We start from the raw sequence: 23,975 nt of genomic DNA, 5'->3' as shown, positions 1-23,975 counted from the left end.
CTCTTCTTGGCGATCTCGATCTTATGGGCCTTGATCTGGTAAGCTTTCGCGATGTATTTCTCTGCCCTTTTTCTGCCCTACTTGGATCCTGACCTTTGGCTCTCTACCCCAGGCTCCTATTTCGTGCATGGCAAGTTTGCCAAACCCCTAATGAGATTCTTGTCGAAAAGCTGGGTTTGGATATTCCGCCTCCGCCTGAAGTGACCCTCGAAGAAATCACCGCTCGTGAGATTCGCTTGGCTTGGAAACAGCCCGATTTTCATAACTCCATACACAAGCATATCATTCAAGTCAACAATGTCAAAGGTACACTCTACAAGTAGTCTCTCGCGCAAATATAACCCGCCCAAGACATGCTGACCTTTTCTTCAGTGGGCGAATCGAAACGCGCGGAAACAGCGGTGGAGATTTTGAATCTCATACCTGGAAGCATCTATCATATCTGCGTCCTTTCCGTCAGTGCGGCAAATTTTCAAACACCTAGTGCGATCATCCACGTCCGAACCAAATCTCTTCCATTATCCCAATCGCAGCAAGATGCTAGCTCCAGCGGTCCTACAATCCGAGCGTCAATCCCTCGCTCTACAGCTGGTCTGCCTGCTCCATCTGCTCAATTGATGTCACGCGAGCCTAGCACTGGTCAAATACCGGGAAAGCGACCTTCGGCAGGCCGCAAATCATCCCCGGCAACTGGGGCTACGGATTATTATGACGAGCCACTCAGGGGAGTTCCCAAAAATTACAGTGGTAGAGGTCTGGACCAACTTGCAGAACGCCTTAAATTTTTGCAGCACGAAAACGACAATATTGAGAAGCAAGCCACTGAAGACGATGAGGAACATATTGCCCTGTTGAAGGATCTTGAGAAGCAACGCAACGAATTAAAAAAGCGAGTCAAGGAAAAGGACGAAGTTAGTGGAGATCTGAAAAAGCATGTCTCCAAGTTAGAGAGCGTCAACCGGACCGTGCAGAGCGAAAAAACGAAACGCATGAGGCTTCTTCAGCAAAAGGAGGCTGAACGCAAAAAGCGGAAAACTGATATTATACGGTGGCAGGAGAAAATTTCTCGCATGAATGGTGATATCGAGCATGTTAAGGATGAGAAGACTCGGCTGGAAGAGGAAGGCCAGACACGCGAGGATGAAGTCCGACAGAAGATTGCGAAGGAACAAACAGAGATGAAGAGCATTGACGACGAAATCCAAGACAAGGGAAGAAGGATTAAGAAACTTGAAGAAGAGAGACAAGGGCTTCAGGGTAGTGATATTGAGGATGGCAAGGAATTGGATCGAATCGACAATGAGCGGGCCCGACAATGGGAGCTGAAGTTGACCAGTCTCCATACTCGCTATGCTACTCTCGTCAATATTCACGCACAAGCCCAGCAACAATATCAAGAAGCCCAGGAACGACTCAAGTGGCTGACCACGCAGCGACCTGGTAGCTCCGGTCCATTCTCTCTTCCAGCGTTAGACCTAGACATGTCGAATATCGCGACCATACGTCCGCGTGGACATCGCAGCTCATTGACTAGCAATGTTTCTTCCTCCATCAACTTCCCCGGTGTCGAACCCAGCTTCACCGGACTCAACTACAACCCACCCTCGACCAATTCTCCCACATTCCCTGCTAGCACCGCGTTCTTCAATATTAACAATGGCATGGCATTCCCTGGACTTTCTGACCCGCCTGAGTTCATGCGCTCTGACGTTGAGGCCGCTTTCAGTAACCCTCAAATGAGCCCTCGTGCCGATGCCTTGTTGCCCTCGGACCTTCTTGGTGACGAAGAGTCCCTTGAATTCCCACGGCCTGTGACTCTTCCACTGTTTGACACTATGGAGACCTCAGATATTCCCTTTGATGGCTTTGGCCATGGTCCGGTATCGCCGGTGTCTTCTGGGAGCAGACCTGGTAGTATTTTTGCCAGTCCGCTGGACAATCATGAACGACCAAACTCAGAGTCGCAGGTGCCTTTGTCTGCTACTGAAGATGCGCCAAAAAGTGCAAGTCGGAGGCTTTCGGGGATTTTTGGATTTCATCGACCTCGTGGTAAGACGCTAGCCGACGAATCGCCTATGTTGGGTACCTTGAAATCAGGACAGAGCCAGTCTTTCCCTCGTCATATTGATGAGCTGGATCCAATAGGATCAAGACAACGCAGACTGAGCTACACGGGAAACTGGGCGAAACCGATGTCGTTGTTTCCCCGAAGCAATACCGGCGGCCCTACAGACACTTCTTCCGAACAAGCACCTTCTCGGCGGACTGCTTTCTCCAATATCTTCTCGCCCAGCAAGTTTGGGTTTGGCAGTGGTGGTGGCCGTTCAAATACCGACCTGGGCTCAGGATACAATCAGTTTAGTCCCCGACACGATCCCATCGACCCGTCATCTCTCCTTGGTCCCGTCCGCCGAGGCTCTATTTCCCCGCGGCCCTCTTCCACCTTGTCATTTGACAACCAAAATCACCTCCCCCATCCCTCGACGGACAATCGACATTTCGGGTGGCCATCGACAGACCAGATGGGACACCGTAACAGCCCACTCGGGGTGGATTGGGCCTCTCCAACGACATGGTCCAGGGCGCCCTCCCGTCGACCCTCGATTCAATACGGTTCATCCGGTAATCTCCCGCTAGGGCTGACTGGCGAGCCTGACTTTGTCGAGGACTTATACGAACGTCCTCATCGGCCACTTCAAGCACCTATTGGCACCCGTCCTTCGTCATCCCACAGACCCATGACCCCGAAGCTGAACCCTGCCGCTCCATCATTCATGGCCATCTTTTCCGGTAAGAAACCAGAAAACGAGGGAAACGAGCAAGATCCTGATGTTCTATTTGATCCTTATGAACACGGATCTCCTTCAGAGCATCGTGATACCCGTTCTCTCTCCCATTTTACTAGTGAATCGTACGAATCTCTAGAGCGCATGCCATCGGGCGCATCTATGGATAATGCATCCAAGGAATCGTTTATTCGCAAGATCACCCGCAAAGGTAGCTCTAGCAAATTCAGTTCCTGGAAGGATCGCTCAGGTTTCTTCTCCAAGAAGGGCGACTCTTCACATTCTCAAGGCGATATCGACGAGGATACCTCCAGTGAGACCCATTTGGGAAAGAGCATTGATAGTACCATCTCGAGTGCGCCCTCTGCAGATCGGTCAACCCGCAGCAGTCTAGGATTTTTCTCTCGCAAGTCGCGGAAATCAGACAAGGCAAGTGAGACCAGTGAACTCGCCAGTGAGACTGGAGATGAGGAGATTCTTGAAGGTCCAGAGGCTACTTCGCCTTGATCCTGTCTTTTCTTCATATTTAACCTAGTAATTATTGCATATGCATATGAACCTCATTATTAAAATGGGTTTACACCAGTACAGTCAACATCTATAAAATATCAGTACATATTTGTTTCTGTGCAACAGTTCCAATATTCGTGTAGAGGTGATAGAATTCAGTCAAATTGAGTTGTAAGAGCGGCGGGCGGCTAACTCTTCTCGCACAAAAAGGCTGACTCTTCGACCACGCCAAGTCCAACCTTCCACAACCGCAGTATTCCAGAGTAGATATGGCTAACTCTAGGTAAGTGACAAGGAATATCAATTCAAAGATCCATTCAACTTACTTCTACAAGATTTGAGTATGTCAAAGACTTCGAGCAGCCGGACGTCCTGCTCCCCAATACTTGGATTGTGATCCGCATTGACGGAAGAGGATTTCACAAGTCAGTCTCACCATGATCTATGGCTTTGCGTCTGTTCATTTAAGGATCAACTTTGATCACGTATTTCCACATGCAAGCCAGCACTCTGCACATGCTACCAGTCTTAACATGCCTTTCTATTCAGACTTTCAGATCACTATGCCTTCAAAAAGCCTAATGATCGTCGCGCATTAGATCTCATGAATGCTGCCGCTGTCGCCGTTATGAAAGATCTTCCAGATCTATGCATTGCCTATGGCGTAAGCGACGAGTACAGGTATGCTCCATGCTCATTTTAAGATCCTGCTTTATACTATAGAAAGCTCATTGACATTCCTTAGCTTTGTTTTCCATCCAACATGCCAGCTCTTCGAGCGACGGAGTGCGTAAGTCTATCACTCTTGGTTTCACTGTATTGCTCGAGTTTCCTCGATTGACATGATGCAGAAAACTTGTCACAACCATTGTGTCAACATTTACAGCTTACTATATCTACCTGTGGGCGACGTACTTCCCAGATAGTCCGCTGCAGCCGCCATACTTGCCTTCTTTTGATGGTCGGGCGGTTCTCTACCCGTCGATGCAGATCTTGCGGGACTACATGAGCTGGAGGCAGGTTGATTGTAGGTTGAAATTTTGCTCGATTTCTGGTCAAATGACTTACCTGTATCGTTTATGCAGGTCACATCAACAACCTGTACAACACCACTTTCTGGACTATGGTTCTCCAGGGTGGTATGAGCAATACCGATGCTGAGCAGGAGCTCAAGGTATACAGATTATTCTCGAAACTGTCAAGCTATCATGTTTGCTTACTCAATCTAGGGTACTGTATCTGCAGACAAGAACGAGATCCTCTTTAAACGATTTGGTATCAACTACAATAAGGAAGAGGATATTTATAAGAAGGGAAGCGTACTCTACCGTCAAGTATGGATCCCGAACTCTTTACCATCAAGACTCTAATTCTAATATGTCTTATGTCTAGTATGAGCTTCAGGAGCCAAAGTCTGATGGCCCATCGATTGACAACGAAAGTGTCGCGATATCAAAACAGTCAAGGTCTCAACAAGATAAGCTCAAGAAACTGCGCCGCAAAGCCCAGGTTGTGGTTGATCATGTCGATATCATCAAAGATGAATTCTGGGAGCAACGCCCCTGGATTATCTCTAACATGCCCGGAAAATTGTTACAGAGTTGAGTAAGGACTCTCGAAATTCTACAAATGAAAGATTCTATCAATGATTCATATTATTCAATGTATTCATCGCCAAACACAATGGGGTATCAGGATCGCGCGAGTATATGCGGTAGAACTTTTAGCGCTATGGAACTTCAGCCATGTCCGATGTATCAATATAATCAACCAAATCAAGCTGCTTTGGACTTCTTGTCTTTTTTGGACTTTTTCTTGGAGTCCATGTCCTCCATGCCCTGAATGTCTTGCTCAGATCGCTTGCTTTTCTTTTCTTTTCTTTCTTTCTTTTCTCTCTTCTCCTTCTTAACCTTTGTTTGGATTGAAGGCTCGTCCACCTCCATAGCATCTGATCCTTGGTCTTGTTCCTTCCCGGTCGAAAAAGAAGTAGACGACTCCTCGCTGGTAACAGATTTCTTTGACTTTTTTTCCTTCAAAGATTTCTCAGACTTGCGCTTCTCTTTCTTCTCTTTCTTCTCCTTCTTCTCTGCCCGCAGCGCTCGACGTTTAAGCTTCTCCTCCTTCAGCGCCGCCTTCTCCTCCCTCCGTGCAGCCTTTTCCTCTTTCCGCAAAGCCTTCTTCTTCTTAGTCCGACGTTCAGAATCATCTTCATCATCGCGCTTCCTCTTGGATGGCTTTGATTTCGACTTAGCGGGTGTATCTTCTGTTTCCGTTGTGTCTTCCTTGTCTTTGATCGTCCCAGACAGACCCTTTCCGCGTACAAAGTACCGATACAACTCGCTCGTCAAGGCATTTGACGTTGTTATAGGAGCAGGAGTGTCTTTCCCGATACCAGCCAGTGCATCCTCAAAGCCTCGAAGCCACCACTGGTTTGTTGAGTCTGTGTTTGGCTTCTTTCCTACGCCTTCGTTGTTCTGTCTGCGACCGACGAGAATGGGCCTGGTTAGACCGAGGCCAGCGCGATTTTTTGGATTGAGAGGTTTGCCGGTACCACCCCAGCCGTAGCGGACGAGATAGGCATGTGCGTCCATTGGAAGAGGAGAAAGAGGTTGACGGTGTCGTTTTTGCTGTGATGAAAATTTTGCACGCGCGCAAATGGAGAGCCTGCAGGGTTTGGGATGTCCGAGGCGTATAGGATTTTATATTCGGGTTTGTGAATATTAAATTAGAGAGAGATCTCGTGGAGGGTACGGTAAAGAATGTTTCGTCCCCTTCAAAGTCGATAAATGCGCGGAAGAAAAAGTCGGATAAGGAAAAAAAAGTGTGACCGATAACAAACCGATAAGCCCGACAAAGTCTATATGAACCTCACTAGTACGAAGTATTTAGATGAATGAAATTATTAAGTACATGTCAGTTTTATTTGCTATTATTGGCAATTGTGTATCTAATGAGATATACATTTGATTGAACATTGTTAGGACGGAACGAATTGGTCTGGGTGAGCTGGTCTATCAATGGCCAAGTTACCTTGGCCCCTGAAGGTATTAAACAATCTATGGATAGATGTACCTTAGCCATGCCTAGGTACAACTTTGGATGATTTCCATGCCAAATTATACGGTCATATAGAAACCCTGGAAACTCCGGGGGTCCATTTCGCTTCTTCAGATTTACTTAGGTACGGTTCGGGAGAGTATCTGCTTTCCACTTACCATATCTCTACACCACCTTGTAAATGTCTCATAACGTCAGTGAACATGTTAACCTGGGAACTTCGTTTGCCACAAGAGTACCTAGGTAGATGAGAGGCAGACTAATAATGGTTTCCAAGGTTTCTGCAAAGCGACTGGTTCTCAACGAAGATCAATGAGTATCAAATTTCCTAACTTGTCATCCGTCACACAGCTGGGGAGATGGACATGAATATATGAGTTACTAGATTTGGATTTGATTTTCAAGACAGCATTGAGAGTTATTTCACAGAAATCTCAATGATTGGGCAGGGGGAATGGGTATAGTCCGGGTGCGGGAACAGCCATGCGGCCCGTTAGTCGGCTCAAGTTTATTTTCGATATGTCACTTTAGTATTGACTACTCTTTACTTAAAAAAAATGGAAATGTTGTTGTGTTTACCGCCCAAACATTGGAACGAACACATCGAATTTGAAATCGTATTCGAGGTAAATAAAGAACATAAGACCAAAAAAGAATTGCCCCCACGCGGATTTGAACCGCGGATCTTTTGCTTACGAGGCAAACGCGTTACCACTGCGCCACAAGGGCTATCCTTGGCACAAAGTGACCTTATCTTAACTTATAGTAGAGAAACTAATTGGCTATGATTTAGCGAAAAAAAAATCAGATGCCTCCGCGCGGGTTTGAACCGCGGATCTTTTGCTTACAAGGCAAACGCGTTACCACTGCGCCACAAAGGCATAAGATGACCAATCTGATACTTTTTATCAATATAGCCTTGCCACTTAAGCTCCTAACTAGAATTAGTTCTATATTCCCGTGGTCCATAATACTTAGGTAGCTATACGTACCATATTTCCTCTGCCGGGTGGGGCTTTCCTATCTTGGTTGCCGCCGCTTTTATGAGGGCGCTCAGAGTCAGACTCACTGAGTAGATTTCAGTCCGGGCTCAGGCTCAGTGAGCTGCTCAGTGCCAATCACATGATTGATTAGTAAGTCTACTGAGCACTCTCTGGGTGCTCAGGCATTGTGATAGACTGCTCACTGATTGCTCACTGATTACTCAGAGGCATCTACTGAGCACTCAGTCTACGCTCAGTCCATATCTAAAGGAGTACTCGAGCCCCACCATGCTGTTGTTTCGTAATTAAATCTTGATGGCCCTCATTTTCCACCATATCCCCTTTTGTGAGGTGCTCCATCATTCAATCCCGTTTTAAGTCTGAATTCACGTGTTAAAGTACGATGACGCAAAAATGGAAGGCTCAGTCGTCCTATCTTCCATGTAACGGCATAGAACAAAAATCCTTTCTCGGTCATCAGACTGTTAAGATCTGTGTTCAAGTACTAAAGTATAAATAGAAGCTATGTCCCTCACTTCAAGCTCTCACATAATTCTTCTTCTTCTACATCAGTCTCTCTTTCTATCCAAATCTTCTGGCGTTTTTCTGGGTTTGTTTCCAGTCATGGGTCGAAAGCTCTTCTTTGCTCAACAAGATAAGGCCGCCAACGAGAAGTGCCGAAAACAATTGGCAGAGAGCGGCTATGTTTTTGGCGCTCATGCAGCCGAGGACTCTATCCGAGAAAAAGATAAAAGAATACCCAAGACCAAAAGGATGTATTGCAAAGCTGTCCATCTTTGGATGAAGTGAGTTGCCATGTACTTTTACATGAGAAGTACCCGCTATATGGGGTCCTGACTTGCTCTTAGATTTGTTGAACAAAATGGGATCAATGGCTACCACATCGGCCCAGGCTGTGCTACTCCCGGTCATGTACTTATCAAAGAATTTCTTCGCTGGTATAGTCATTTTGCGCGAGGCAAAAAAAGTAAAAATGGACGGCCAGTGATGACATCGGTTCTCAATTGTGCGGAAAGGCTGTTTAGTGGATTTGAAGAAAAATTATAAATCAAAATTGTGAAGGAAGACCGGATCGAGATATTTAACGTAAGCTCTCACTAAGTACCGGAATGCTGGCTAGACTGACTGGAACACAGTGGATAAGAAGAACATTGACAGCAAATGAAGGGACGATTGAGAATATCGAGGATCCGGACCACAGCTTTACCAAGAAAGATTTTCTTCGAATGATATCCTCTATGTGGCAAGCCGATCATCGCCGGTTCATTCCCGGATTGCTTAAGGCTATCATCATGCTAGCTCTTCAGTTATATCTATTTACCAGAGCAAGAATTAGAGCTTTTATCCCGGCCCATGAGGATAAAAACGAAAGAGGCCTTAGATACAAGGTAATGACACATCAATGCTAGGATTATGTGAGACTAATTCCTATAAAGGATATAGATCTGGTTTTATTTCCATCCCCTACAGCGCCTTGGAAGGTAGAGTGGAAAGTGAACCAAAAGTGGCTTAAAGGGAATCGAAACCTAGATTACGTAGTATAAGTGTGAAGGGCTAAAGCTAATCTTGAATTCAGAACTAGCTAGGCACATGCTGTTTACAAAATCCTTGAAGAACGTGAACAATTCGGGGTGGAATCGTGAGGTATGCGGTTGGTGGGTCACGTGGTACAACCACGTGATAGTTCACCAGGATTCAACCTGTTACAGGTATGGGTTTACCCAACCCAATGAACATGTCTAGGCTTAAGATACACTTTATTCCTAATATTAGGAGTAGAAAAGGTAAATTTTGTCTATTAATACTAGATGGTCATGGTAGTCATCTTACTCCTGATTTCGATCAGGTTTGCCAGGAAAACGATATTATCGCGCTTTATATGCCTCCGCATGCTTCACATCTATTACAGCCTTTAAGTGTTGGTTGTTTTGCTCCTTTGAAGAAGCTCTATGGTGATACGGTATCAGACTATATGCGATACGGAATCAACTCGATCGAGAAGGATGATCTCCTCTCTATCTTTCCTGATGTACGACGCATTGTTTTTAAAGCTAACACTATAACTAATAGCTTTAGAGCTACTGGTTTAGTGCCTTTAAACCCTGATGAGGTCCTAAATCAGTTGAATATTCGACTTGAAGATTTACCTCCACTCCCTTTACTTTCTGATCGACCATCATCTTCTGGAAGCGATAGTGATCCTAACTCAATCTGGACACTAAAAAAGCTATCAGAATCGAAATCTCGTATCGATTTTGGTCTAGAGTCTTCATCAGAATTGATTCCATCGCCTGTCAAGAGAGAGATCCAGAGACATTACGATCGCACTATTCGGACGGTCCACCACCATATTTTTCTACACGATCGTTGCAGTCATTTAGAAGAAGCCAATAAGGAACAGGTAAAAAAAGGAAAGCTAGTAAGAAGCAGGTGTCGCACACAGGGAGTTTAGGGGGTCTAGAAGAGATTCAGGTGTCTGTGGTGGAGGAGAATGGTGTTGAAGAGAGCTATATATCTATACCTGAACCTATTGAAACTGGCCCAACTGAAACTGATTTATCTATTTCAGCACCCATTCGGCGCGAGGTTACCTGTTCTAGGTGTGGGAAAAAGGGCCATACATACTCTAAGTGTCCCAGTCGTGTTTATTAGTTTAGTTTATTATGTTTTTGTATCTAAAAGTGGAATTGAATTCGATGCGTTTTTTTCAAGTTTGGTGGGTGGACCGTTTATCAGGGAATTACGTTATGAGATTTTGGGTACTCCGGCATCTCATCAACATATTCAAATTCTAACGCCGAAAGTCCGCCCTTCTGTTTGTTTGAAAGTGGGGTCGGTAAAGGGACCTATAGCCAGTGAATAATCAATTAATAATTAATTAACAATCACTTAGTTAATAAGTAGTTATTTACCTGATGATTATCATCAACAGCATTGTGTTCCCCAATAAGGACCATATCAAGTGGGGGAAGGTCGTCACCATCATCATCATCATTTAATCCTAGACGCTCCATATCAATATATTCTTCCATACGTAGATCGCTGGCTTCTAAGTTGATTTCATCCATAGTCAGCTTTGATAGCCACAAAAATAGGAGATAGATTATGAGCAAGTAAAGGAATTGAAATTTTTTTCGTACGACTAAACCTAATAGTCTGTCAAGGTTCGGCTAAACCTCCTACGCTAGCTGTATTAGGAAGGTAGTCACGTGGAATATCCACTTGGGTTTGGATGAGTTTTCTGCCGGGTTCGGCTTAACTGTAGTCACCAGAATAAGAAGAGCGGAGAGGAAGGCGGAGAGAGGAGGATTGTTACGAGAAGGGACCCCACAGTGTAATCTTCCCCTCTTCAAGTATTTCAATGACATTCATCCGTACCAGTTGATCTGTACTAAGATCCCTGTAATACTCTTACAGAGTGAACACGGACACGGAACTAGACTATCAGAGGACAGTGTCAAAGGCAAAGTTGCTAAGAGGGTGTGTCAGAGTAGAGGGATAAGGACTCGTAATTATTACAGCAGTTACTGTGACCCCACGTTCATTGGCTCCGTTCCAAGACCAGAGCCCCACCATTCCCGCACCTATACCACGAAAAGGGGCACTCGGATAAAGCTTAGTTCTACACTTCTCAATATACTGGTAGATTGACCAACTGGTTTCCTATCTATAGTATACACTGTAACACTTCTGGATCCTGACAATTACACTATTAATTCTTTTTCATCACACACCTGGGCAAGCTCTTATGACTGAGATTTTCATTTAAGTTACATCATTTCGTCCTTTAGCAGCATCATGCTCTAAGCGCAATGCTTCAGCATCGTTTAACTCGAACTTGAAATTCCATAGCTTTGCCACGCCAGTTATCTCGGCCTTCGAATTGGGCTTAACAGGTGCGGCAACTTGATTAAGGCCCTTAGAGCTCATTCGTCCAACATGCTGTATGATGCTTGGTGTCAGCGCCCAGCGTATCTCATTATTTGTATTCGCGTATTCCTCCGTTAGCATATCAACATATCCAATTTTCTTAGTCGTGTAAAGATCAATAAGATCATAAAGGCGTGATTGGGGAAAGACGAATGCCTGTGAACAGCATCCATATTTAGGCATTTGGTGTACGCCCTCTGGAATAGGGAACATTGTCACTCGTCCAGCAGCAAAAAAGAGCGCAATCAATATCGGCGTATAGAGAAAGCTCGAAAGGATAACGATTTCAGTCGAGATGTAGGGGCGGAGGTATGGTAGATAATGTCGGAGACCCATAAGAAAACCCGCGACGAAGCAAACAGCCAGCGATGAATAGATCAGGTAGAAAGGCCAATTCTCGGAATTCCAGCCAAGAAACTCTTCAGTATAGAAAAGACGAAGGTATAGCCCTAAGAGATTAATGTTGGTAGCTAACAACTAGGAATACAAAGACATAAATTAACTCACAATTTGATGCTCCAATATCCTTAGTCTGCTTTTCAGCAGATATTAAAGCATCGCGAGTACGATGATACCATCCATCTAAAGCGACAATATCGTCTTCGATTATGATCGTGTATTCCGCTTCAACTGCTTCACAGGCCTTTAACAGATATACATAGTCGAACAATGCCTTTTCTCGCGCTGCAATCTTCGCCTCGTCTGTTTCTAATTCTCTGATATGGTCAATATCAACATCGGAGTCATTGTATAGTAGGACTTGATCTGCTAGTTGATAAAGCCAGGGCTCGGAATATGCTGGATGCTGCGATGGGTCGGTATGCGCGATAAAGAGGATCAAATGAATATCATCCCTTTCCAAATCACTTAAGCCCTCGAGTACTGTACCCACTGTGTGTTTAAAATAACGGACGCCTTTTCGTGCAATTGTTGCAATGCCTAGACAGAATTTGGGTTGATGTGCTATTTCTGCTTTTATGGTCACATTGTTCGCGGCGTCAATAAATTCAGAAGCTTGCTTAAGTCTGACGGCCGAGTATGAAAGATCGTAGGCAGAGGATGGGTTGAAAAAAAAGGAACCGGGGTCACGGGAGGATCGTGAGCGTATATATAAAACAGAAAAAATATAAAATAGGAGGAAGCAGAAAAATCCACGAAGTGTGTAGCTTGGTGCGCCTTGTATAGGCCAAAAGCCGTGGAATAATCGACTATAACGCATTCCTGAGTTCCAGACAAAGGGAATATGGAAGAACGACAGTAGGCAGTTCGCTGGTCTTCAATATTTGAGAGGCATGGTTCCTCCGGGCGCTCTCGCTTAGATAATAAGACTCTACTAACTATGTACGGATATACTATGTAATGACAGTCCTAAAGAAAGGAATTTACACTAGTATATTACAAGTAAAAGCTCCCGTGTAGGGAATTTGGTCCTTTGGAGCATACTAATGGCAAAAATTTCTATGATTTTTGTTAGGCACACAGAGCATAATTGGTAATAGCGCCGGCTCCACTTCGGGAGAGCGACAGAATCCGTAAGAAGCGCATTACGTGGACTGGTTTAGGTCCATGAGCTCTCGCAGGCATCTCCGCTCCGCCCCACAGTTTCCTCCCGCTTTCTGGGTTTTCTTATTGACCGAGGTCTGCGGTAGTCGCTAGTACCTCGACGGGCCATTGGGAATTACGCGTCAAAAATTGACGCACCCCACTCTTTGTATCAAACGGAAGCGCTAAAGTGTCCCCCGTTGATCATTCAATCTGCTACGGTTTTAAGATCAAAGGCATATTTATATTAGGTATTTTTCGAATATTGAAGGTTTCAGGTAGTACTGACATTACAGGTATACCTGGGTGGGTTATTAGTGAACCCCCTATTGATTCTCATGGTTCGCTTCTATCACACTTGTCATGGCTCAGGCCCCGCCCGCTGCACCACAGTTAAGCTTTAGTTCCCCCCATCTTTCCATATCAATACAATCTGATATACATTCAGTACGATCCCGGTGTACGGGTTTGTAGCCTATGTTATTCTTGTTTCTGACAGTATTGATAACTCGTAAAACAATAGCTCTGATTTTGATAATTGGTAACGGTTTTGGAGACTTTCAGGTTCCAGGAATTTTCAATAGCTAATAGTACCCCTGACTGAGTATCCCAAAGCTCTATTCCTGCTAATATGTCAATTTTTGAATCTTTGGCTGACAGGATGTGGTCTCGGCGACGCTTCAATTTTTCTCTCAGGCGCATTTTCTATGCATACGCCTTTGGATCGACCTTGGTAGTGCTTTTACTAGTCGCTCGCACGAGAGAGTATCTCGTTCGGGAGAAGGTCGACGCAAGGTAAATCTCTATGATACCCCCAAAAGTTCATTAAATAAATTTGATCACTATATTCTAATGTCTATATGGAAAGTACATGTTTGAATGATTGTGACTATGGTCTTCCATTCCTGAAGACGTTTTTTGAAACGAATTCGATACCATATGATCCCTATCCGGATTATGATAGTGCAACGGGGCAGGCAGAATGGACTGGAACTTATAAACGCTGTATTGGCCCTGATGGTTCTCTACTAAGCCGTGACAACGTAACAACTGCTATGAAAGGATTCAGTTGGAATCAATCTGGTGCGACAATCTACCTAGTTAACCTAAGATCTACCTCGTTATGGTGCTTTTTGACAAAGCTGATGCTTCATAGAATTCCCAGCTCCCATTTTTGGTTCATACGAGGCATGGAGCCTCAACAATACCCTCTGCACCGATCACTTTTCTCGATATAGCGCATATGGCTATAGAGACAAAACAAAAGACAATGACGCGGCTTATAACGGTAGCACAGTACAGTGGAATAAGGTAAGCTGGGGCCATCTACAGGAAAATTGCCTCGAGCTTAATGCAGAACGATTCCGAGCTCGTCTGCCTAGACGAAAGTTCTCGACACTTCACAAGGAGCTCGATACAGAAAACGAGATAACTAATGATGATGAAGATAATTCTCTGCCAAAACATCATCCCCGGTCAGCAGTAATAATGCGTGGTTGGCTCGGGATGGAGTTTACGGAAGATAGTCTAGAGACCAATGAATTCATGAACTCCAGACCAAAATGTGGCGGGGGGATTCAATCAGAACAAGAGCCAATCTTCCAAGCAGCATCATAGCTCAGCTGGCGGCCAACAGCATATAGCTCACCAGTGCGATCCTCGCAGGTCTTCTTGAAAGTAGGGTAGTATTCCTCTTTGATGACACAGACACCGGCACAGGCCAGGTTTCCGCCAGCAGTGATGCAAGAGTAGTAGACGTCACGGTTGTTTCCGGTTTGGCATTCGAGAGCAGCATAAGTCTCGGGACGACCTGTCTTGCAGCCGAAGAACTGGCCGCCGAGGGTGGAAACAACTTCGTATCGGCCTTGATAGCAGTTGTTTGAGCATTCAATGCTGTCGCCGCATGCGTGATTAGCGGGCAGGAAGGCGAGGGCGCTGGAGGCCAAGGCGAGGATGACGGAGGCGAGACGCATTTTCTGGAACTGGTTAGCTTTATATGATCACAAGGTAACCAGTGGGTACTTTTAATCCAACGTACGGATGTGATATTAGATATTGAAAGATACGAAGTACCTAGGTAGAGAGATGGACTCAAAGACTTGATTCGAAATTGAAGAAGGGGAATTGGCAGCTATATGCCCTTGGACCTCTTCATACATCGGTATATAAACCCCTTTGTCGGGTATCAGGGTGATATTTGGACTCGTAGCTCCGCATTCTATTGAGACCGTGGGGCTTAGGTCGGAACAATAAGTATCTAGATGCATCTATGCATAGTCTGAAGCATATACAGTGGAGAGTCAAGATTTTGAGCACCCAATTTGAGTACAACTCTGCCGGGTTCCTGCGAGACAAGACCTCGGGAGATACATCCATGGATCCATCTAGTATACCTAGATACCAAGTAAATATGTATATTATATTAGATATCGTATAATATGATGTAACAGAATAAGTGCCATACTCATCAAAAATAACCTTAGGGCTTGATAAGATGTATCATAAGCGAACTCGAAAATACAAATCTCACGCGAGTCAAGACTCAAGAGTTAGCAATTACCACTAGAGATTCCCTAGACAAAAATTGGCGACAATATTTGCCCTGTTGCTGCGCCATTGGATTCATCCAAAAGAGCTAGGCAGCTTCGTAAACTTTGAGGCGGAACATCTCAACAAAGCTCGGGGCTCCGCTTCGATCCGTGCCGTTCCTGCAACCCCGTATTATCAACCTTGGTCATGTAGTTATGGAATCGCTTGATACAAATGGCAGAAGGATATGGCATAAAAACATCTGAAATATGTGACATCTGGGGTCAAAGTAAGAATGTCTGTAGTTTAATCCCATTTTGACCTCGGGACTTTTCCTTCAGGTAACTAATCTTGGATGTGGCTATAGCCACCTGCCCAGATGAGCTTGGGTCAATGGATGAATTTCTCGTGGCTCCAATATACAAGCTTTGCTAGCGGTACTGTTTACGCAATCAAGCCCCTAAAAACATTTTCCAGACGGAGATCTCCGTAGAGCTATCGAAAACTCTCCTATTATCTCTTATTATCTTTCTGATAATGACTACTATCGAATAGGTATCCCCAATTACTGACTCACGTTAAGACTGGTCAATCTTCTCACAGGGCATGCACATATGTCAGCTGGTGGGTATGATAGGTAGAGCTAAGAGCACATACCTGCCTACGTATGTACGCCCGAGCCGCAGGGTTTTCAAAATTGATCTCTCGCTCCTGATCGATCAAAATTTCCCAATATTGAAATTTCAATTCTCCTTGATGAATTTGAGCCACAAGGCTCGCGCATGTCTTGTTGAGTGCAACGGCTAAGAAAAAACTCAGGGCTTTCCAATCCTGAAAAATATGAGTGAAATGCCCAGGTATATGAAGGACCAGCCGATAGTTTCTAGCATCACCAATATACCAGTATACGTATACTTTCTCTTTCTGACAAACCTCGCAGTAACTCTAAGCGGTAATGGATCTTTTGTAAAGTCGTTATCGGGACTATCCATGTCTCGGTGGTCTACTAATACTTGAAACTGGCTCTGTAAACATAACCCACTACATTGTTGTATTTTTCGCGACAAAATCCCGATGTGGCACAACAAAGGACGACAGCCAGTCCAAACTTCATTTCCCCGCCTAGTAGGGTTTAAATCGGTCCTTTTTCTTCTCCTTCGGCCGAGTGGTTTTTGTTGATCCGACCTGGGCCTGCGATCCATTTCCATCGTCATCATCAGTAGGCTTCCAAGCCCGGACAAATCCATCCTCCCCACATGTAAAGACCGATTGACTCTGAATGACGTTATTAGCGAGCTGGAACGACATAATTCAACTTCTTCTGATTTACCTGTTCATCCAAGTATACTGAGCGTACGACTTCATCGCCATGAGCGCCTGGTAGACGCCAGAGATTATCCTGGTCAAATTGCCATGTCGGGCTGGAAACGAGCGGAACCAGATCCAGGCGCTTGTCACTGTACAACGAAGAAATCAGAATCCAAACGGAAAGAAACAAAAGACACGTGCTGGGCTGGGCTCCCAAGCACATTTCAATCAAAGAATAGACAGCATCTTGTACGTACATTTTGTTTCCAGCGGCCATATAAGGGCCCTGGGAGCCGACAAAGAGCTGAACAACATACTCGCAGCCCAACGGCTCACGTACATCGCTGAAATGCACAGGCTCAGGATCTTGCGCCGCATCGTCGGGATCCGTGGCTGGGTGTACAGAGAAATGCTCGTCGTGGCTCAGGGCGTAGATGGTCCGTTCGGAGAGGAAGCCGGCATGATGTACTGAGCCGTGGTTGATGACCTGCACCAGAGCCTCGTCTTCATCTGCCACAGTTGTATCGTAGATGTTAACTAGTCCGTCCGTGCTGCCGGATAGTAAAATGTTGTTACGGGTCGGGTGATATTGAAGCTGTGTATCATGCCCGCTCCACGTAGGGAGCCGTCAAATTAGTTGGGTGTGTACCTTTTACATTGAATCTGTTGTGAGAGGGGGTTAGATACGTACCTCGGTCACATCATCGTTGTGGCTCTCCACATATTGCAGACTGGGTGTCTTGGGAGATCTGATATCCCTATGAGTCGGTTAGTGGCCTCTGTATTCTGGATCTCTATATTCTGGAGGTAGGATAGATATAGAAAGGGAACTCATTCAGAGTACTTCAACTCCAAATAGAATAAGGAAATGGGAACCTACCAGAATGCAACAACCGCCTGGGACGAGACAAGCTCTGTACCTGCAACAAGAGTATTGGTTTGCGGATTACAGGCTACAGAGAGCACTGGAGCATGTTTCGCTAAGACGAGCCATCAGCGAAACTGCTGGACAGCTTTACGAGCCAATCCTTGTATCACGATCAAATGCAAACAAAAATTAATCCCGATGCCAAGCATCCTGGCTCAAGCGTACTGACCAATTGAATCGGAGAACATTTTCAAGGGTGCAGAGTAGATATCGCATAGAAGATGTCGGATTTAATTGATAAACTCACCTGTTTCCATCTCGACAATTGCATTTCCAGTTCGGATATCCCAGATCTTTACTTTACCATCTCGGCCCCCGGTCAGCAGAAGCTGGGATTCCCCAGTGGAATAACTGCGGAGTGAGGTAACGCCTGAATCATGAGTCTGATGGGAGATCACCGATACACGATCAAGGTTAGTGGCGTCAAAGACACGCAAGGAATCATCCGAAGAGATGGCAGCGAACGCGCCTGGAGCCGACGCCGCGATAGAGTAAATGTAATTGTCAGTCGGCAGAGACAGCGATGAGGCGGCTATGGCTTTGAGTGTATGCATTGTTCCAAGCTTGCTCTTTGGCGGCCCTTGCTGAAGTAATGGATCTATAGATCGTATATCCTCAAATGATCGGTGGCTGACGTGATACGGTCAGAGCTCCAAGTGCTGAGTAACTCTTCCCTATTTGCGGTTGGATCACGTTACAAGGTCAGCGCATGGATGTAGTTATCGAAGTCTCTTGCAACTGGTCGATCGGGGCTTGATGCTTAAGATGATCTGAGGGTTGAACTTTGCAAAAATGTTTAGGTGGGGCACGGACATCCGGAGTTTACACAGTACGGGTGTACTCACTCACTATTTAGCGAAGGTGTGTACATATTTACCTAGTGATATACAGTGGATAATTAATATGAAGAGTATTATTGAAATTCAGAGAAGATATCAAGATATCGATTCATTCAAAACTGGATGGGGATAAGAGGCTGAAAAGTCACGGAGTAGTCCGCAACTTAGGGTCTAGGCAGGACATTGGTAACCAGATATTGCTCTTTAGACACAGAGTGAGAGTGGAATAACTATTGGAATAGTGGAATACTTAAGAATGACAAATTATTGTCCAGGTCAGCAGATTAACAAAGAAAAGGCCAACCTCCCAAGTGGGGAACGATTCGCGCATACTCGGGTCTTTTGTACTATTCTGCAAGGGAAAACACTAGATTAGGATAATTAGGCTTAATAGCCAATGTGGTCTATCATAATGACGAGGGGCTTGCCGCTTTACCCAAGCGCGATCCACAGATGATTGTGCCGTATACGGAGTAATCCGTATAGCAGAGTCAGCTTAGGGCATTTGGAAGTGGAATTTGGCTGACTTCCTTTAGAGCTATGTACTGTAGTGCCGTAGTACCGATCGGATAGTTGTTAGACAGTGTATTGTGTGACTGTACTCCGCTGAAAATATCGACAAAGCGATCCAGTTGTTCGGAAATATTCCTGCTGGAAGTTGATACATAAGATCGTACGAAGCAATGTGCGCTCCGAGTGGGGAGACTATGTATAGATCAGTTTCGTACTCGTTACCAACGCAGTGGAATAAAGAAAATGAAGCAAATAAATGCAGTAATAGGACCAGTCAAGTTGCAGTTCCATCCACAGGCCCAGAGTGTCGGGTATGCGGTGAGAACACAGATGATTCGGGTCGATGCAGAGAGTACGTCGTACCAATGGGTTAATGGGCATTTGGTCAAATCCCGGAGAATCCAATGGTCTGGATTGGGGTCTGTGCTGAACAGAGTACCTTGTAACTGTATCCATACCCAACCAACCCCAGTAGAGCGAGAATGGTTGGTTCTAGACGGTCCGTTTTCCCGGTGGGGCTCTAATCCATTAAGAGGAATATGTATGGAGTAGGGAGTATATTGTAGTGAAAGAAGAAGTTGGGAAGTGGAAGTAGAGGTAGAGGGATGAGAGAGGAAGAGGGGACGGAAAACGAAAACGAGTATGATTATTTATACCTGAATCCCGAGGCTCTTTACAGACCAGAATAAACGAACCTTCACTTTCTTCTTTACTGTACTCCGTACTTCTTCTATTGTATTTGTATTTCATCTTTGATATTAAATTCAAACACACGGCCCCTCTTATGCCCTAGGCCCCCCCCTTAGTACTGACTAAACCAACTGTATTACTAGCTAACTTCTCTTCCTCTTTCTTTCCTTTATTCTCTCCAAATCCTCCTAACCGCCTAAATCAACTTTAAACTGAGGGTTGTTCCCTGGTTTCAACCTCTCTTTCCCCCTCTACCGGACCCCTTGGAAAGTGGTGACGCCCCTGTTTATGTCTCTTTGCGATATTCTCCATTCGCTCTTTTCTCCTCCCAATTTCATTCCCGACCTTGGATCTCTCCGTGGGTTTGCTGTCGCTTACGGTGGCTGATAATCTCATGCTCACTCGGCTTCACATTCATTGCTCGCCCCCATCTTAATCCTTACATCTCAGCCCTCGATGTCATACCCCTCTATGGAGCCGTCGCGCGGCTTTCAGCTTCCACAGCCTAAAATTCCTGGAGATGAAGATATGCGACGTCGACTTCCCCCTATGGCTTCGCCGCCGCCTTCAAAAAGGTACAAGTCGGAGTCGACCCCTGGTAGCGATACGGGTCGCTCAAGGTACTATCACTCCCAATCGGTACCAACGAGCGAACGGAGTCGCTCGCGCCAGACTTCAACAGCCATGGATATTTATGTCATTACCGATCCAGATCCGTCCGATAATCGCAATCGCGATCGGGACCGGGATCTGGAGCGCAGAGTTGGTCGGTTTCTGAGCAATGGCTCGGTCGCGACGCAATCGTCGCAGATCTCCAACATTTCCCATGCTTCTACTCGTACTTCTTTCTCCTCACCTCCGGTGATTATCAACAATCGCAAGTATGTATTTCATCCTACAAGAGAAGCTGTATTTTAGCTTGTTGGCTTGTTTTATTATTCCAACCATGTGATAACTGACAACCTGGCGTGATTGCAGAATTCCCGAAAAATATCCGAGCTATTCTGAAAATGGACGAATGTACCATGGCTACCGGAAGGGCTCCTACATGATGCCATGCGATGAAGAGGAACAAGACCGTCTGGATATCTTCCACAAACTGATCACCGTCGCCCGTGCATCAGACGGTCTAATATATGCCCCACACCCGCAAAATTCACGTATTCTGGACCTGGGCTGCGGAACAGGAATATGGAGTATCGAAGTCGCGAATAAATACCCAAATAGCTTCGTGGTTGGTGCAGACTTAGCACCAATCCAGCCAGCCAACCATCCTAAAAACTGCGATTTCTACGCCCCCTTTGATTTCGAGAGCCCATGGGCCATGGGTGAAGATTCATGGGACCTGATCCACATGCAAATGGGGCAAGGCAGTGTCAAAAGCTGGCCCAGCCTCTATAAACGAATATTTTCTCACCTGCGCCCTGGCGCATGGTTCGAACAGGTCGAAATCGATTTCGAACCGCGTTGTGACGATCGTTCTTTGAGCGGACTCGCACTGCGCCACTGGTATACCGCACTTAAGAATGCGACGGAATCTCGCATGCAGCCAATTGCCCATAGCTCGCGTGAGACGATCCGCAATTTGCAAGAAGCCGGTTTCACTGAGATAGACCATCAGATGGTGGGCTTGCCAATGAACGCCTGGCACAAAGACGAGCACGAGCGCAAGGTCGCTCGCTGGTATAACCTCGCCGTGTCAGAGAGCGTCGAGCCTATGAGCTTGGCTTGCTTCAGCCGAGTGTTTGCGTGGCCCATAGAGAAGATTCAACGCCTGGCAGCTGATGTCAAGTCTGAAGCTTTCAATAAGGAGATTCACTGCTACAACATCTTGCATATATACCAGGCCCGCAAGCCCGTTTGCGATTAATTTCTATATATACAAACACAGCACAACCCTCCTGCCCTGGTGGCACTGACGAGCACCATTTTTCCTGAGAGTTTGACCTGAACAACTGGGAAGATATCGTATCATTGTGTCATATCTTTGTATTGGGAGCTCATCTTTTGTTTGCTTTAGCATCTTCATGGCGTTTTTGAGCCGAGTTTGTTATGTTTCGGCTGGTGGATATACCCCGTTGTCTCACCTTAGCCTCTTGTAGTTGAGTTTGCTAGCCATACAACTCGTCAACTTTTGAAAATCCCGAGGCCTCTTCTAGGTACATTACTGATGCCAATCAGTGGCTTATATTGAAGCTGATAAGAAAGGTATTCAGGATCATGTCTACTATCCAATAGTTGTGGATATCCTAACATTCCAAGGTTAAAGGTTGTATAACAAATATTTTTCTAGTTGTCGCAGTTACTACCTAGGTAGATTCTTCATTAGGCAATCATATCGAGTTTGAACGCCATTCCCTGTTTTTGAAACGCCTCCCATGCAAATCAAGAGTTTTGTTTTAATACTACCTCAACGCCGTCGATTTCGTCCTGTAGTGCGGGACGTTCCATTCGTAGTGGCTCGGCTGTCTTTCTCCGTATCGCCATTTACACCTTCACGGCCTGCACCAGGCGTTCGACGACGCATAGTGCCTGGACCAACGGCGACGACATCTTCACCACTCTCGCTATCAGAGACATCGAGTATGACAGGTACACCGAAAGCATTGGCGCTCTCAGCGTCAGCCTCGGCCTTGGACGGATGAAGGGTTACAGCATCGGGCTCCTCATCCTCTAGATCGAGACGACGCTGATGCACCTGTTCTGCTGGATGAACGTCAAACTCGTCTTCGCGCTCGACGTACTCGACGTTTTCTTCAACTTCACCGAAGTCTGGCGCTAGGGCGGACCACTTTTGTGGACTTATGATTGACCATATGTATATACAGCCGGACTCCAGACCGCATGCGACGACCATTGGTCGCGATGGGTGCCATTCTACCACGCCGAGCTCTTCACGTGGTCCCTCGAGGATTTTGACTAGGGAGCCGTGGCTGCGTTCCCAGACGTAGATATCTGGATTCATGAATGTGGTCGCGGTGACGAATTCGCCTGTTGATGAAAATGTGACGTGGTTCCAACTTAAACGATTGACGACATCTTGGAACTTGTGTTCGACGTGGAGTTTGATGTTCGAGGGCTCGAGGTCGATGCCGAGTTGCGAGAGATCGGGCATTATTACTGTGCGGATGACACGGTCTGAGCTGTTGGATAGAAGATCGCGCCCATTTCCGGCGAGGCGGAGGAGAATGATTACTCCATTGCACAGGCGCATGGAATGTATTGTTGTACATGTTTCAGTTTCAATAATGTTGATCCACCCTTTTGACGTTCCTGCTATGATGTGATTGCCAAACGCCGTGAAGATGGTTACGCATGTCGAGTGTTTTGCGTCTTGCGCAGCTTGCTTAGCTGCCACGGCTGGATCTACTTCTTCGCCTTCGGTCTGTTGGCGAAATGGTGCGGATGGAAGGATGCGCTTGATTGGTTTTGAGGAGGAGACGTCGACAAGAACGGGTTGATCTTCGAAGAGGGAGGCCACAAAGAGGAGGCTGTACATAGTGATGTCAGATTTAAGTATGAAAGGCGGGACTAAAAATTGGGTCGTACTGGTTGAATGGGTGTAGCTCAGCAATGTATACGGGAGCCTCGAATCGGACAGTTCGCACGCGTGAGCCATCTTTCAGGTCCCATAGGATACATTTCCAGTCCTGTGAAGAGGTGAGAAGGTATCGACCATCTCTAGACCAGCTATTGGATCAGTCAGTACTAGGCGCAAGCAAAGCCAGACCGGATACAGTACCTGAGAGATTGAATCTGACGGGTGTGACCCTGAAGCTTGCGAGCCACACCATTCGTCTCAATGTCAAAGATGACCACTGTTCCATCCACCTAGTTTGCAAGTCAGCTCTCTGACTTGCTTGTATATCTCCAATAATTTTTGATATCCACTGACTCGTCCAGATGCTAGATAGTCGCCGGTATGATTGAATCGTAGGCAGGTTGCATGGCCATCACCTAGAATTAGTCAGTCAGCATGGCAAGTTAAAATGTGTTGATTATTTCAGTTTCATACTAAGCTTCTCAGTCAGGGTGTCTGGATAGTCCTGAGCCAAGATAAACGGGTCAATGAGGGAGAGATTCATTGCAGCGACAGAGAGGCTGATGGTTTCATGGATCAAATTATTAGCCTGGTATGGCCAGAAAGCTGGCAACCAAGCATCCAACGTAGAGCATAGACTGTTTGAAGAAAAAAAAGGGTCGCAACAATTCCAAGGATGTTTTTTAATCTGCCGCCGCCATTAAGCAGAACTTGACCGCCTTAATTTGGCAATGAAGTGGCCACGATGAAGTCAGAACCCTAAATTATAGAGTGGGTAAAGATAAAGCTGCATTGTCA

General features: G+C 45.8%; 9 protein-coding genes across 9 annotated transcripts; 4 read left to right on the top strand and 5 right to left on the bottom strand.

The window, feature by feature from the left end:
- Nucleotides 1-353: 353 nt before the first annotated feature.
- N7495_002276 (Fibronectin type III domain protein) lies at nucleotides 354-3,293 on the top strand (the record flags this gene model as incomplete). The annotated part of the gene is made up of 1 exon (XM_057204945.1): nucleotides 354-3,293. The coding sequence occupies one exon, from the start codon at nucleotides 354-356 to the stop codon at nucleotides 3,291-3,293; it is 2,940 nt and encodes a 979-aa protein (XP_057065552.1).
- A 272-nt stretch (nucleotides 3,294-3,565) lies between these two features.
- N7495_002275 (tRNA guanylyltransferase) lies at nucleotides 3,566-4,901 on the top strand (the record flags this gene model as incomplete). Its single annotated transcript, XM_057204944.1, has 8 exons — nucleotides 3,566-3,579; nucleotides 3,632-3,721; nucleotides 3,846-3,977; nucleotides 4,042-4,086; nucleotides 4,148-4,323; nucleotides 4,382-4,470; nucleotides 4,526-4,630; nucleotides 4,689-4,901. 8 exons carry the CDS (start codon nucleotides 3,566-3,568, stop codon nucleotides 4,899-4,901), a joined length of 864 nt encoding a protein of 287 aa, XP_057065551.1.
- Nucleotides 4,902-5,071: 170 nt separating this feature from the next.
- Nucleotides 5,072-5,887, bottom strand: N7495_002274 (uncharacterized protein; the record flags this gene model as incomplete). The annotated part of the gene is made up of 1 exon (XM_057204943.1): nucleotides 5,072-5,887. One exon carries the CDS (start codon nucleotides 5,885-5,887, stop codon nucleotides 5,072-5,074), a length of 816 nt encoding a protein of 271 aa, XP_057065550.1.
- Nucleotides 5,888-11,122: 5,235 nt separating this feature from the next.
- Nucleotides 11,123-12,506, bottom strand: N7495_002273 (uncharacterized protein; the record flags this gene model as incomplete). The annotated part of the gene is made up of 2 exons (XM_057204942.1): nucleotides 11,123-11,736; nucleotides 11,795-12,506. 2 exons carry the CDS (start codon nucleotides 12,504-12,506, stop codon nucleotides 11,123-11,125), a joined length of 1,326 nt encoding a protein of 441 aa, XP_057065549.1.
- A 1,183-nt stretch (nucleotides 12,507-13,689) lies between these two features.
- On the top strand, nucleotides 13,690-14,446 carry N7495_002272 (uncharacterized protein; the record flags this gene model as incomplete). Its single annotated transcript, XM_057204941.1, has 2 exons — nucleotides 13,690-13,912; nucleotides 13,986-14,446. 2 exons carry the CDS (start codon nucleotides 13,690-13,692, stop codon nucleotides 14,444-14,446), a joined length of 684 nt encoding a protein of 227 aa, XP_057065548.1.
- Nucleotides 14,407-14,802, bottom strand: N7495_002271 (uncharacterized protein; the record flags this gene model as incomplete). The annotated part of the gene is made up of 1 exon (XM_057204940.1): nucleotides 14,407-14,802. The coding sequence occupies one exon, from the start codon at nucleotides 14,800-14,802 to the stop codon at nucleotides 14,407-14,409; it is 396 nt and encodes a 131-aa protein (XP_057065547.1).
- A 1,678-nt stretch (nucleotides 14,803-16,480) lies between these two features.
- On the bottom strand, nucleotides 16,481-18,148 carry N7495_002270 (WD40 repeat domain-containing protein; the record flags this gene model as incomplete). The annotated part of the gene is made up of 5 exons (XM_057204939.1): nucleotides 16,481-16,633; nucleotides 16,689-17,261; nucleotides 17,358-17,424; nucleotides 17,547-17,646; nucleotides 17,842-18,148. 5 exons carry the CDS (start codon nucleotides 18,146-18,148, stop codon nucleotides 16,481-16,483), a joined length of 1,200 nt encoding a protein of 399 aa, XP_057065546.1.
- A 1,944-nt stretch (nucleotides 18,149-20,092) lies between these two features.
- On the top strand, nucleotides 20,093-21,506 carry N7495_002269 (class I SAM-dependent methyltransferase; the record flags this gene model as incomplete). The annotated part of the gene is made up of 2 exons (XM_057204938.1): nucleotides 20,093-20,517; nucleotides 20,615-21,506. The coding sequence occupies 2 exons, from the start codon at nucleotides 20,093-20,095 to the stop codon at nucleotides 21,504-21,506; spliced, it is 1,317 nt and encodes a 438-aa protein (XP_057065545.1).
- A 540-nt stretch (nucleotides 21,507-22,046) lies between these two features.
- N7495_002268 (Set1-mediated histone H3-K4 methylation subunit Swd1) lies at nucleotides 22,047-23,721 on the bottom strand (the record flags this gene model as incomplete). Its single annotated transcript, XM_057204937.1, has 5 exons — nucleotides 22,047-23,127; nucleotides 23,186-23,326; nucleotides 23,379-23,467; nucleotides 23,532-23,593; nucleotides 23,652-23,721. 5 exons carry the CDS (start codon nucleotides 23,719-23,721, stop codon nucleotides 22,047-22,049), a joined length of 1,443 nt encoding a protein of 480 aa, XP_057065544.1.
- Between the last annotated feature and the right edge of the window lie 254 nt (nucleotides 23,722-23,975).

The sequence above is a fragment of the Penicillium taxi genome, assembly GCF_028828555.1.
Source record: "Penicillium taxi strain IBT 34144 chromosome Unknown utg000002l_segment0_segment0, whole genome shotgun sequence".
NCBI classification, from domain to species: Eukaryota; Fungi; Ascomycota; class Eurotiomycetes; order Eurotiales; family Aspergillaceae; genus Penicillium; species Penicillium taxi.
Note: the sequence above shows the minus strand (reverse complement) of the source record. Positions and strands in the feature narration are given on the sequence as shown.